Here is a 13,769-nt window from a genome sequence, read left to right on the forward strand (position 1 = left end):
CATGGAGGCACAGTGTCTTCAGGTCTAAGTACGCAACCCTCGAATCATCAGAATAGACGACATTATACAGTAAAGGTTTATTAAGGCTTTTTAAAATCAAGATGAATGAGGTCAGTTATTAAACTGATCCAACAGAATTTCAGTTCCCGTTTTTTCTAAACAACTGATACTTGCGAAGACGCACTGAATTACTTGAATAGTTTGCAGCTGCAGTTTAAAGTCTATTAAAAGGGAATTACTATCCTGTTTTATGAAAATAACGAACTTTTTCAAAAGTGCTTTTCTTTTTACATCAGTTAAAACTTTACCTGTTTAATAGGACAGTCCGAGTAAGGAAATCTCTTTTTAGTTTAGTCCAGTGGTTCTCAACCTTTTTAATGCCATGACCCCCAACGGTTGTAAGTCGAGGACTACTCAACCGGTCATAAGTCGAGGACTACTCAACTGGTGCAGCACCGTTTGCAGAATGGGAACTTTTGGCGGGTTCAGCAGGACAGAGACAGCCTGGACAATTCCTATTGGCTTTTGAAAGCCAATAGAATTAGACTCTATTCAAGAGAGTCTATTCTATTGGCTTTCAAAAGCCAACAGAATAAAAGGGAGTAGCACAGCTGAGGAAAAGGAGAAAAAAAAATGGCGGACTGCGTTTGGCGACCCCCGTGAAATGGTCGTTCGACCCCAAATGGGGTCCCGACCCACAGGTTGAGAACCACTGGTTTAGTCTTTCTGCCATGCAGACATTCATTTAATTCTAATAGGGTTTGTAACAACTTGTGTATACTGTTTTCAACTACATTGTCTGTAGGCATAACATTACATCTCATTTCATAAATTCCAAAATTATTTAAAAACCTATAAAGACCTTTTCCTCAGGCTCATGACCACACCTGTTTTTCAATATTTATTATTTCAAAGTATTAATTAAAAGCAGTTTTTTCTGCAGGGGTGCTTTCTTCCATTTTCCCCATGTTTAATTTCTGGTGACGTATTCTGCAAAACATTGTCCAATAGCTGCTCCCTGCGAAATCTGTTCAAATGACTCCTGTATAGATTTAAATCGCTGAGGGACTTCCCTATTAATTCTGAAGAGTTGTCTTTTTTTTGTAACACCTCAGTGCTTTCACATTTACATTGGTCAAAAATGAAGAAATTCTTGTTTACAGCGAAGTTTTTCTCAAAAATGAATCATACGGATTTAATTCCACTGAGCAGAAAAAGCTTATATTGACACCATCTGAAATGCCCACACCCAGAACTAAGAGTCAACACATCACAAGTTGCTTTAACAGTTTATATTATGTGCAGCATATGAAAGTAGAACTCATCCTGTTTTTAAAAAAGTATACATCAGTGTATCTTCCCCTTCTGCCACTGCATATTTGTAGTTGAATAACAAAGGATTGTCATCTGTACTGAAAGTGGAAGCAAAGAGAGAATGAATGCCTTTCTTATTCAGAGAAATTAACTCCTGTGAAAGATGTGCAAGACTGTGTTTAAAACATTTAATTTGGATATGTAATAAAAGTGTTCAGCATTTTAAGGAATGGAATGTAGAAAGACAGTAATAACAGCAGATGCATGCTACACTGTCTCATAGGTCATCTTCAAACCATTGTTAGGTAGTGCTGGAAAAGTGCAATATTCAGTCGTGACACTAAACTAATGCCAATTCTTTTAGTTCAACTGACACTAGGTTTCATAACTTTTATTTAAAAATCCCATATGTATGTCAAAGTCTTATAATAAATCTGAAACAATAGAAATAAAAACTTAAGACATGACCAGGCATCTGAACCAACATTGCAAGAATCCTTTCAATTTGACACTAGAAACCCAGTTAAATAAGTTACAAAAAACAGATTTCCGGGGAAGAAAAAGTTTAACGTAGTTTGTGTATCTTGCTAATTGATAGAGGTCACTATGGTGGTCAGAGGTCTGTCCGCGAACTGGCTGCTTTTGGTGCATATTTAGGCATCAGTTCATTGATTTTACGAATGAAATCTGATTTTTCTGCACAGCCCTTGCATGTTTCACCCCAGTCATCTAGAATTTTTTTCAATTCTTTGACTCTCAGTTTCTTCAGGTCCACAGTACTCAGGTCAATCTGTTTATCTGTGAAAAGAGGAGTATGTATTAGTACATGATGCATCAACAGTCCATGTGTTAGATGATTAATCTCTAATTATTCAGCAGTTGATCTTACATAGTTTGGAAGGAACTGTTTCCAGTTAATGGTAGACAATGATGAATTAAGTTATTCCTCAAATTTGTCCACTATTTCCTCCTTTTTTGTATCTTTTATTGAATAAAAAAGATACACTTACTGGAGATTATAAAAGAATACTGTTATTGTTACTATGCTCAGCTTGTACTGGCTAAATATATGGACTTTTTTTAAAAAACAAAAGATTACTTCAGGTCAACTTTAATGAAGAACGCAAGTTTTCATAACTCAAATCTATACAGGTAGCCCTCAATTTACAACAATTCATTTAGTGACCGTTTGAATTCCAACGGCACTGAAAAGTGAATTATGACTGTTTTTCACACAATTGCAGCATTCCCATAATGACCTGATCAAAATTTGGATGCTTGGCAATTGGTTCACATTTATGACGGCTGCAGTGTCCCAGGGTCATGTGATAAACTTTTGTGACTTTCTGACAAGCAAAGTCAATGGGAAAGCCAGATTCACTTAACTGTTACTAACGTTAACAACTGCACTTAACTGTCTCACTTAGCAACAGAAATTTTGGGCTCAGTTGTAATCATAAGGCAAGGGCTACCTTTACTAGAGTTGGGAACAAAATAAATTGTTATGGTGTTTTCAGTAGATTTCTACAGTAGTGTCATAAAAAATAAAATGCTCTTGAAGAGCATCTAAACCTGCAGCTGATACAGAATGTGACAGCACAGGCAGTTTATATGGGCTCCTAAATCAGCACACATGTCTCTGTTCTAGAAGCTGCATTGGTTGCCAGTATGCTTCTGGGTTCAATTCAAGGTGGTGGTAATGATCTATCGAGGCCCACATGGCATGGGGCTGCGCTAACGAAGGGTCTGTCACTGCCTGATTATATCCACCATCCCACCGGGACCAGCAAGAGACGCACTTTATCTACAAAACAGTGTCATCTCCCTGGACCCAGGAAGAAAACACTTTCTGCCACGGAGCCCACCTTATGGAACATCATTCCCCTGGAACTCAGATTGGTCCAAACAACCTGTCTTTTAAGAAGGCCCTGAAGTCTATTGCTGTGCTTGGAGGTCTGGCAATGGTGGCTTGTTGAGCTTATGTAAGGATGGTTCTGCTACTGATCATAATTATTTTTGTTTTGGAATTATGATTGATGGTTTTACATGTTTGCATATTGTTTTAGTTTGCTTTTAATGGATTGTTGTTTTTACCGTTATAAGCTGCCCAGACTCGTTCATATTATTACTGTTATTTCCAAACATTATCAATTTGTTTGGTAATAAAAGAAGTATATCTTTTAGCTGATAAACATAGAATTGCTCTATTACTTGGAGGCTTATTCTCAGTAATTTATTATTTTTATCCTGCAATACTTTTAATGTTTAAACTAGAACTTTTTCCTTCTCTGACAGTACAATCACTTCAAGTGATCCAATAAAGCAAAATACTGAAATAATGAGAAAAATAGATATTCTTCACAGAATTCATTACCACAAAATATTATAGCTTAAGGAGGAAACAAACTTACAAAGGATAAAAAATTCTACATTGTCTTCAAATCACCGCATGCTTTGAACATTCCTGTGACACTATTGCCACATTAGTGTAACTAATACTAATACTGCTCTGTGCTTGTCTGCATTTGGACTCCTTGTTGTGAATAACAAGTAGTACATAAATGTACAGGTACCGTTTCCCTTGAATCGAGCTCAACTCCAGATGATGTTATGGCTTGTTTGACAACAGTATGGAAGTGATCAGCACTGCAACCTTTGGGGATGATCTCTCAGCTTCAGAGTTTGTCCTACAGGCCTAGGAGTTATTGTGGTTTTCCAAATATTAAGCAAGCTCAATCCTACTTAATTTTTTCAACATCAGCTAAATCCATCTAGCTGTGACTAACTACTCTGATTTACAAATATAGCGAATGATCCTTTTATTCTATGAATCTTAACTGTTGAAAGAAAATGTTGTAATTGGAGGGTTTTTAGTGCAACTCAGCATTTCTCTTATGCTATCATTTATTTAATAGACAACATTTATCTGCACTCACCATATTTCAGTTCACAGATCTGACTATCTTTCTTTTTCAGTTTCTCACAAATCTTCTCAACAGGGATGTGATGACTTAGAGGTTTTGATACCTCATTAGTTATTTTGGTGGCTGCATCACTGGTTGCTCCAATATAATAACACTAGAAGGGAAACAATGGGAAAGAAATCAGGACATTTAAAAAAAAAAGAAGAAGAACCGGCATTTTTTGAGCATGTATAAAATTTATCAAAAGCATAGATAAAACTCAAAGTAATTTCAGCCTCTGTTTTCTGATAAAACACTTCAGCACTGGGTAGTTCTTTTTCTTACTGAAAGCAATTAAAACTAGGAAGACACTTGTTTTATTATAAAATATAATTACATACTGTTACTTAGTTTTATTTAGTTACTTATTACCACTGTTAACCTTTTAAAGGAAATATTAACTAACATTTTTTGAAGCTAAGATGAAAAAGAAAACTGGGATGACCCCACTCTCTGGCTAGTTTATGTGCAATGTGAGAATTCTGCACTCTTTCTTTCCTGTTAACAAGCATTGTTTTGGTGTCTAAAGTAAATAAAAATATCTGAATATAATCAATCCCTTGTTTTCAAACAGAATAATAATAATAATAATATTAATATTGAGAATTCAGAAGTGATGTTGTTAAATGAAAAGGGGTGTGAGCATTACTCGTAACAACCAGTTCTCTCAAAATAAATGAAGTCATTCCAAATCAGCTACTCCAAGAATACTCCCGAAAACATTGCTAGTAAGAACCCAGTAATAATTTTTCTCAGGAATGTTTTTCATTGTTTTGGTGGGTGTGCCAGCTCAACTTCTTTTCTAGATAAAGTACACTCACACATTCTAAATAGATAAAATTGATCACTACCCACTGCATGCTTTACAAAATATTTTCTAGAGTTGATTTCTTTTTCTCGTATCATCCAGTTCCTGTTGAATTTGCTATTTCCCAATTTGTCACATAGCCTAATTCAAAATGCTAACTAAAGCCTAAAATGATCTAGGACAGCGGTTCTCAACCTTTGGGTCGCGACCCCATTTGGGGTCGAACAACCATTTTACGGGGGTCGCCAAACAACGCGATCCGCCATTTTTTCCCTCAGGGGCCGCTGCCGCGCACCGCCCAATCATAAGGACACGTGCGCGTCGCGCGTGCGCATTGCGCACGGGGCTGCCGCTGCGCATGCGCGCCGCGTCCTTATGACCGGGGTCGCCGTATAAAAAGGTTGAGAACCACTGATCTAAGAGTAGATACAGATGACAGATTCTAGCCCCTCAGTCTGTAAGAAATACCATGTTATATATGCTGTTAGTGGAATCATCTGTATTGCAGTGTCTGGGTTCAAGATCAGTGTAATCTGGCCGGACTGATTATTAATGGTATTTCAATGAATAGGAAACTCTCTTCTGAGCAGGGCTTTTGGCTTAGAGACTTTATTCTTGGTTTCCTACAGGTAATGCCAATGTCTTTACAATTAGAGTTGGATTTTAAAATTAAAAGTGTTAATCTTAGAAAACATGCTGTTTGTATGAAGCTTCTACTATAAATAATTCAAATACATTTTCCCCTTTGGCTCTCAGTAGCATACTTGTTCAAGTATATTTTGTCTTTTAAGCAATTTAAATCTTTCCACTAGCTTTCCACTGCTTAAAATATGGATAATTGATAACAGACTGAAAACCCAATTTTATTATTAATGCTTACAAAACGGTTTTCTTTGCCTTTTGCCTCTTTGCAGAATTTCAAAAGTTCTTTTTCAACACTGTTTGATGTGAACTCAACATTCTTCTCTTGTAGAGCCCGATAGAAAGTTCCCAGAAATGACACACACACTGTGAAGAAAAAAAAGACAATTGTAACTTTTAAGAATTCAAGAGGTTTAAATAACAATGAAAAAGAATACTGTGTGAAAAAAAGAATATTAATGCAGAAAATAAGCTTACCGGGGGAAAAGAAAAGACATATTCCAATAACACATATAGTAAAAAGAAGTGGGATAATGTAATACAGACATGTCAGATACCCTCAGATCTGTCCCACTCCTGCCCAGGCCCCCACAGGCACCCTTGACACAAACAATGTAGAGCTGGCCACACCCACCCAGTAGACCACACCATTCCATCCACACCCATCAAGTAGGCTGCACCCACCCGGCCCCCTGAGGGCAACCGCAATGCTTATGCAGCCCTCAATAAAATTGAGTTTGACACCCCTGATGTAATACAAAGTAGTTGAATTAGCAAGTGCTTTAGAAATAGAAATTCCTGCAGCACTCCATCCTTACTCTACAACGTCAACTATCTTAATATGTGATAATGTTTGCTCCTCTGTAAGCCTTGTTTCTTTTTCAAAAGAAAAACAAATCCTTCTAATATTTCTTTGACTTTCAGGTTTAATTACTGTTTTAAGACTCCACCATGAAACCATTTAAGTTGTGGTCATGTGAGTTGAATAACCATTGCAATGACATTTGTAGCAGGATTTTAAAATATGATGGGGCTTATCTGAAGGCTTAATTGTGCTTTGGCATTCAGGAGATGTTACTAAATCTCACAGATCTCTTTATCAGCTCACATTGGTACTATGGCAGTTAGTACAGCACTACTTATTGCTGCACCACTAACACAATACAAGATGGGACAGGCTAGATCAGGAGTCCGCAACCTATGGTCTGCGGCCCGGGCCATGGGCTTTTGGCCAGTGGGCCACGGAAACAGCTGGCCAGTTCACACATGTATCGGTGCGCACTCCCTCCACTCACACTAGTGCCCACAGTCGTTTGTGCATGCCCGCGGGGTGGCTGTCTGCAGCCCATTTGTGTATGTGCTGCCTGCCCGGGTGGTTAGCGTGGCCCATTTGTGCATGCGTGAACCAGCTGCTAGCTGCCATGGGGGAGGGTTGCATGGTCGTTCACACATGCACATGGTGCCAGCACATGCCAGATGCATGAATGGGGCTGCTTGTGCCGCACCAGTGTGCATGGCCCCTTGTGTGCGCATGCGCATGCACCAATTTTGAAGCTGCTCTCCTTCCCTCCGGTTTTCAAGCCCGGAAAGGTTGGAGACCTCTGGGCTAGATAGGAAGACTCCATATCAGAATTGCTTCAGTTTTCATAAGGTTTCACACAGGTCTCCGATCATCATGGCCATACCAGGAATAATGAAGAAGCTGCCTGCAAGGAGATAGGCAAAATAACGTTTCTTTCAATAGAATGATGAATGATGCATACCGTGCTATCCAGTGAATAAAAGAAATATGCTTTGTTCATTGTAACTTTGTCAAGTTTATGACATTGTTTTTAAGCCTCAGAATTTCTGTATATATAATCAAAGTACTCACTTTTAATCTGTATTTGTATAGCAGAAAATACTGTAGTTTTTCATATTTGGAAACCAAATGAAGAACAGTGCTCGTTTTCCCAAGATATAAAGATGGGAGTCTTTTTAGAGAAAAATAAAATATTCCTATCTCAGCAACTTCCACTTCCAGATTGTTAAACTTTCCAGAAGGAAAGCGAGAAAAATGTGTGTTCTTTGAAAGAAAAGTGATATGTGATACATTTTGTTTCATAGCATGCAGGGTGGTTATAAGAACGAATACACATTTCTTTAATTGTTCTGGATAGTTTTATGGGCCCATAATAAAGCCCTTAAAAGATACTGGCTGAATAAATTCTTAATTTTCTCTTTGCTGAGATAGCAACCAAAAGGTGCTAGTTTCTGAAATGGAAAAGGTGTTAAGGAAAGCCTCATACGCTTTCCTAGCTAGAAACCATTGCCAGAAATCCCAGATGCGTCCTGATTTACTTCAGTATCAGTGCAGATATAACACATTCAGCAAACAGTTAATAAAATGTAGTTATTTTGTAACGCTTAAATATACTACTGAAAATACTGTGATTAATTTTGATTCAGGTTTGATTATGGAACAAAGTTAGTGTAAATTAAAATGACTAATCAACCTGCTGTTCATGCAGGAAATGCCAGACAACAGAGAACCAGGAAACACTGTCCTGTTAAGAGCAGGACATTCACTTTATCACATTTGATTTAATTTATTTTGAACTCAGAGCAGCTTAGACAGGGATCCCCATGAGAGACCAGTTCGGCTCCAAGTGTGTGAATAGCCCCAAATCAATCACGAAGCTTCGAAAGTTAAGAGTAGACTTGAACCTGGGTTTCTAGTCCTTACACTATGCTGTTCAGAATACAAAAAAAATAGGAAATACTCTTCAAAACAGCAATCACTTACAAAAAAGAAGAAAGAAGATCAACGCGTGTCCCTTGCACTATAGTGATTGACACAGCAGTGATTGACACAGCAGTTGCATCTTCCTACACATCCTTGTTGTTGTTGTTAATTGCGAAGTCGTGTCCGACCCATCGCGACCCCATGGACAATGTTCCTCCAGGTCTTCCTGTCCTCTACCATCTTCTGGAGTCCATTTAAGTTCACACCTACTGCTTCAGTGACTCCATCCAACCACCTCATTCTCTGTCGTCCCCTTCTTCTATTGCCCTCAATCTTTCCCAGCATTAGGCCCTTCTCCAGTGAGTCCTTCCTTCTCTTTAGGTGGCCAAAGTATTTGAGTTTCAACTTCAGGATCTGGCCTTCTAAAGAGCAGTCGAGGTTGATAGTCACCTTATAGCCATTGGCGGAAAGAAAGTTGCGCTGACTTCTCTTTACTACCAGGTGCGAAACCAAACACTTTCCGGCTCATAGAAATACTGCCTAAGAAAATATTTCATTTCAACGCCGTTAACCCATTTTTTCAGAAACCCGAACCTCCCTCTCCCCGGTCCTAGTCTTGATAGCAGCCCACCCACCCCACCCCAGGGCTTTCTGGATCATTGGGCAGTAATGGTCCACACCCCTAAATCGCGGCATTTTCCACTTTTTGCGAAGGGACTTCAGGAGGCCACGGGAGAGGGACTCCAAGCCTCTCCAGATTTCTACTTTGGTAGAGTCTAAGCTCCACAACAATCCCGCGAGGTAGCTCACATCACTCCTGGCGATGGAAGACGGAGCCAGTGGAAGGCGGGAAGGCTCTGCCTCGAGCCACCCCTCGCTCCGATGGGAGCGGAAGCCGGTAGGCTGGGCGCTCTTGGCTCGCCTCCCCGCCACAGCCAGCGCAGCCCCGGCATCCCCCACGGAGATCCCCACGGCTGGCTGTTGCCGCCTCGCCAGACCCTCGCTCGGCGAAGCCAACTCACCTTCGCAGTCTCCCTCTCGCAGAGCGTGGCCGTCTCCGGGGAGCAGGATCAAGGCCAGCGCCGCCCAGAGCCCGTTAGCCGCCCGCATCCTCCTTCACCGAGCCCGCCTCGAACGCTCGCTCGGCTCACACTAAGCCCCTTCGCAGCCGGCGCCTTGACGACACACTTGCCACCCACTCGGAAGCTCATTGGCTGCTTTCCCCTCTTTCGCTCTACATTAGAGGGTTTCGTTGGACCATTCTATAACCAGCCTCCACGCTGCTTCTCTTGGTTGGCCTAGGCGTTTTCAGGACGGGAGAGTTGGCAGCCGCCGATTGGACAAGCTTTTCCGAAGGAAGACGGGAGGCGCGCATGTGCCGCTAGCCGTAACCAATGGCGGATGCCTGGTGGTGCGGAAGGCAGACGCGGCGAGCGAAGGGCTCGGGAATCTCAGCCGGCGAACGTCCGGGGCGGCGTTCTGGCACGTGGCGACAAGTTCCCGTAGGGGTCACCTCCGCAAAGCCAACGCGGAGCTCTGAATCCGCTTGCTCTCGAGCTCTCGACCCCTCGGGAGTTGCAGCCCCGGACGGCGACCAGAGTCACAACTATCCGCCGGCAGCTTCCTTCGGTCGCGTGAAGGAACGGCCGCTCTCGCCAAGCAGCCCCATTGCAAGTGGGCCGCCTAGAGGGGCTGGCCTTCCAACACCGATTGCTGGCCTTCCAACCCCGTAACACCGGTCAGAGTCCAGCACGGGAAGACTCCTTACAATCAAGAGGATATAGGTGCAAGGATGCTCGGAGCCAGGAAAGTGGGCCACCGGGGTGAATCTTACCGGCATAGGCTGAGTGCTGTCCGCTTCTGGTCTGGCATCTGTAATGAAAAGATCCAATTTGGGTCGGTAACCGGGACCAGAGGTTTAATCTTCCGGGGAACTTCTGGTGAGAGAGACGTACCCTGAGGATGGGCTGGTCCAGCACGATAACGAAAACTCGGAAGACTAAACCTCTGAGGTCCCGGTGATCGATCCAGATTGGATCCTGCAACATTATGACGGGACATGTATATTTGCCTCCATTTGTGAAATAAAAAGACACCAAAAACCGTTCTTGGCTTTTGGGATGGGGACCTCATTAATTACAGATCAAGAAGCGTCCTCCAGAGGAGGCTCTTCAAAGAAGGAATCTTATGAATCAGTTTAGATAAGACCCGCATCATTACAAGTACTAATTATTTTGGGATAAGATATTAAGATAGTCGGAGATAAAGAGGGGATTTGCAACTGCCTCCAGGAATATAAATCTGAAAATGAGACAACCCTCATAAACATGACAGCTTCATGATAGGAATTTCTTGGGACTGAAGTTAAGATAAAAATTATGTCTGACATGAAAATCTATACATTTCAGAGTTGACCAGGAATATATATATTCAGGTACTGAAAGCAATTAGGAAATTGTACTCCAAGAAAGGGGAGGAGACTTAAAACTTCAGTATAAAATCTCTTTTGAGATGTATGCATTGGTAAAAAGTTAGATCACATATATACAACATTGCACTATTTATTTATTTATGAATTCATGAAATTTATATGGCCACCCAACTCAAGGTGACAGCAGACAACTTACAGGAATAAAACTCAAAAAAATATCTCCTCATCCCTTTAGCAAGAACAATCATAGTAACTATTTGATGGGCTCCATATCAACTTGGGGGTCCGCAGGCCCGCTGGCAAAACCATGTCTTTGGAGCCTTTTGGAAGAGTAAAGGAGGAGCCCAGTTTTATCACCATGAAGATGATGTTCCACAGGGGGGAGACACCACAGAAAAGGCCCTTCTCAATTGACTACCTTAATGGCGGAAATTTGTAATATACCCTGCTGCTTACCTAACTGCAATTTTTTTATATGTAAAACACCTTAACACTTAAGTTGTAACCTGAATTCTAGTGTTTATAACTTTGAACTGCCAGAATAAAGCCACCTTCTTTGCTTTGTCATTGTCATTGGCCAAGCATAAGTCATTGATACATGTTTCTGATAGTAGCTGACATGCCAGCAGATGGACTGGGCTCTGGTCCTTCTATCCAGGATATAGCATATAAGCGATGCTTGAGCAAGGTCTGCAGGATTGTCTGGGACGTTACCCATCCTCTTCATGACCTGTTTTCCTTGTTATCTTCTGGGAGGAGGCTTCGTAGTGTCCAAAGCAGAACATCTGGATTCAGTCACAGTTTTGTTCCATATAGTATCAACCTTGTGAACTCTCAAGTTTCCTTTTTCAGCTATGTGTTCAAAATGGACAGTGATTAATATTTATAAGTATGGGCATAGGGGTGTGTGTGTGTGTATGTGTGTGTGTATAATGTGTATATGCGTGTTATGTATGTGTATGGGTAGATACTTTCTTTTGAGAGCAGGCAACAGAATTTCATTTTTAATGTGGGCCAGCTTTAAAGTTATTCCTTGCTTGATGGTCTCCTTCCTCCATCTTTCAATTTGCTTTTGTTCTTGCATACCCTCAAGAATGTTTGTTGTTGCCATAAAGTTGTTCTTAGATCAGAGTCGGTGGGGCTTGGGGCATATGTCCATTCAGAGGGTGTCAATCATTCTCTTGCTTAGTTCTCTCGGCATCTGCTGCTACTTCTCTCCTGATCATAGGAGGAGCAATACCAGTGAGGGGATATATTTTCTCAGTTGGTATAGATTTGAGACAATCTGTCACTGAGTGAACTGTTTCATTAATGGTGACATCATCATCAACAACTTGTTTCATCAGATGTGCCCCACACTGGAGTAGCATATTCTGCTGCAGAGACACTCAAGGCCAAAGCTGATGTGCACAATGTAGATGGTTGAGCCCCCCATGTGTAGTTTATCAATTTCCTAGTTATATTGTTCCTCGAGCTGACTTTAGTTTTAATGTTAAAATAGAGAGTGTCCTATCAAGAGTCACACCAAGATAGTTCAGTATTGGACAGTGTTGTATGCGGTTCCTTTGTCACATAACATCCAACTCTTCCCTTGCATCTCAATTTTGGAGGAGGAAAGCACATACTTGGGTCTTGTTTGGGTTGGGCTTTAAATATAGTAGTTGATAGTGTAATATCCTGATTCTTCAAGTGCTACTGTAAGTTTCCCAGCTACCTTATCAAAAATTGATCCTTGTGCAGCCATTGTTGTATTGTCTACATAGATGAATGTGTTGTCGGGGACTGGTTGATCATATATATGTTATACAGTGTGGCAGCCTTTCTTCTGTATCCTCCATCTACTATTCTTACCATTCAATATCACATAAAATCTTCTTGTCTGGTAAGCTTATTATTTCTGGTGATGTTATTTAACTTGCATAACAATATTCTATAGTTAACAATGTAATGTGCTGTAGTCAAGTAAATGAAAGCCACTCCAGTAATTAGCTTTCTTTTGAAACCATTCTCAATATGTTTTGTAAGGTTTAGGATTTGGCCACAACATGACCTCCCAGGTCTAAAACCTGCTTGCTCCCTTATGATCTTTGCACGAGGTATGGTTGAGAATCATCCATTCCAGTGCCTTGTGGAGATGGCAGAGGAGTGATACTGTTCAGTAATTTTTCAAATAGTTTGGATCTTTGCTGGGTTTCAGTAAGGCAGTAACTCTAGCCTACCTCCACAATTTCGGTATCTTAAATCCAACCATACAGTTCGTCAATTGCAGGAGCCATTGGAGAGTACAGAGATCAAACTGCTTTATGAGTTCTGTTTTTATGCTGCTTTGTTTGTTTTCATAGTCTTTATAGCTTCCTCCAATTCAAATACCACAAAAGGGGTATTTAATAGCCCCTCCTTGGTTCCTTTCTTCGGATGGCTTGTTCCTGCACCTTTTTTCCTTGCTTTTTTCCATTCTTCAGCAACTGGCTGGCTACTTGGTCTGCTGTTCATCTGTGTGATGTTGCTGTGGTTGGGTTCTGTCTCCACCCAGATTTTTTAAGGAATTCCAAGATCGTCTGCTGTTAAGTTTCATGTCTAGGTTCTTCTCCAGCTTCACTGTGGCTTCCCAAAAAGGTTCTCATTATAAAGTGTCTCATATCTATAAAGTACCTGTATGTTAGGTACTGAACAAAATTTCCTAAGATAGAAATTCATTTAATTAAAGTTCAGAGACCACTTTTTAGAGGGTGCAATGGCTCAGTGGTTAAAGACACTGACCTTGTCAACTGGAAAGCTGACAGCCCAAGTTCAAGATCTTGAATGCTGCACAATGGGGTGAGCTGTTGCTCGTCCCAGCTCCTGTCCACCCAGCAGATCAAATCATGCAATTACAAGTAGATAAAT

The 13,769-nt window shown here is 41.0% G+C and overlaps 1 protein-coding gene across 1 annotated transcript; it reads right to left on the reverse strand.

Annotated features, from left to right (window-relative positions):
• Positions 1-1,277: 1,277 nt before the first annotated feature.
• MANF (mesencephalic astrocyte derived neurotrophic factor) lies at positions 1,278-9,658 on the reverse strand. The gene is made up of 4 exons (XM_039319524.1): positions 9,475-9,658; positions 5,966-6,093; positions 4,251-4,392; positions 1,278-2,112 (listed from the first exon to the last, which is right to left on the reverse strand). Exons 1-4 carry the CDS (start codon positions 9,560-9,562, stop codon positions 1,928-1,930), a joined length of 543 nt encoding a protein of 180 aa, XP_039175458.1. The 5' UTR covers positions 9,563-9,658; the 3' UTR covers positions 1,278-1,927.
• Positions 9,659-13,769: the final 4,111 nt, after the last annotated feature.

Source organism: Crotalus tigris, unplaced genomic scaffold (assembly GCF_016545835.1).
Source record: "Crotalus tigris isolate CLP2741 ecotype Arizona unplaced genomic scaffold, ASM1654583v1 scf7180000017601.7605149639:7615979, whole genome shotgun sequence".
NCBI classification, from domain to species: domain Eukaryota; kingdom Metazoa; phylum Chordata; class Lepidosauria; order Squamata; family Viperidae; genus Crotalus; species Crotalus tigris.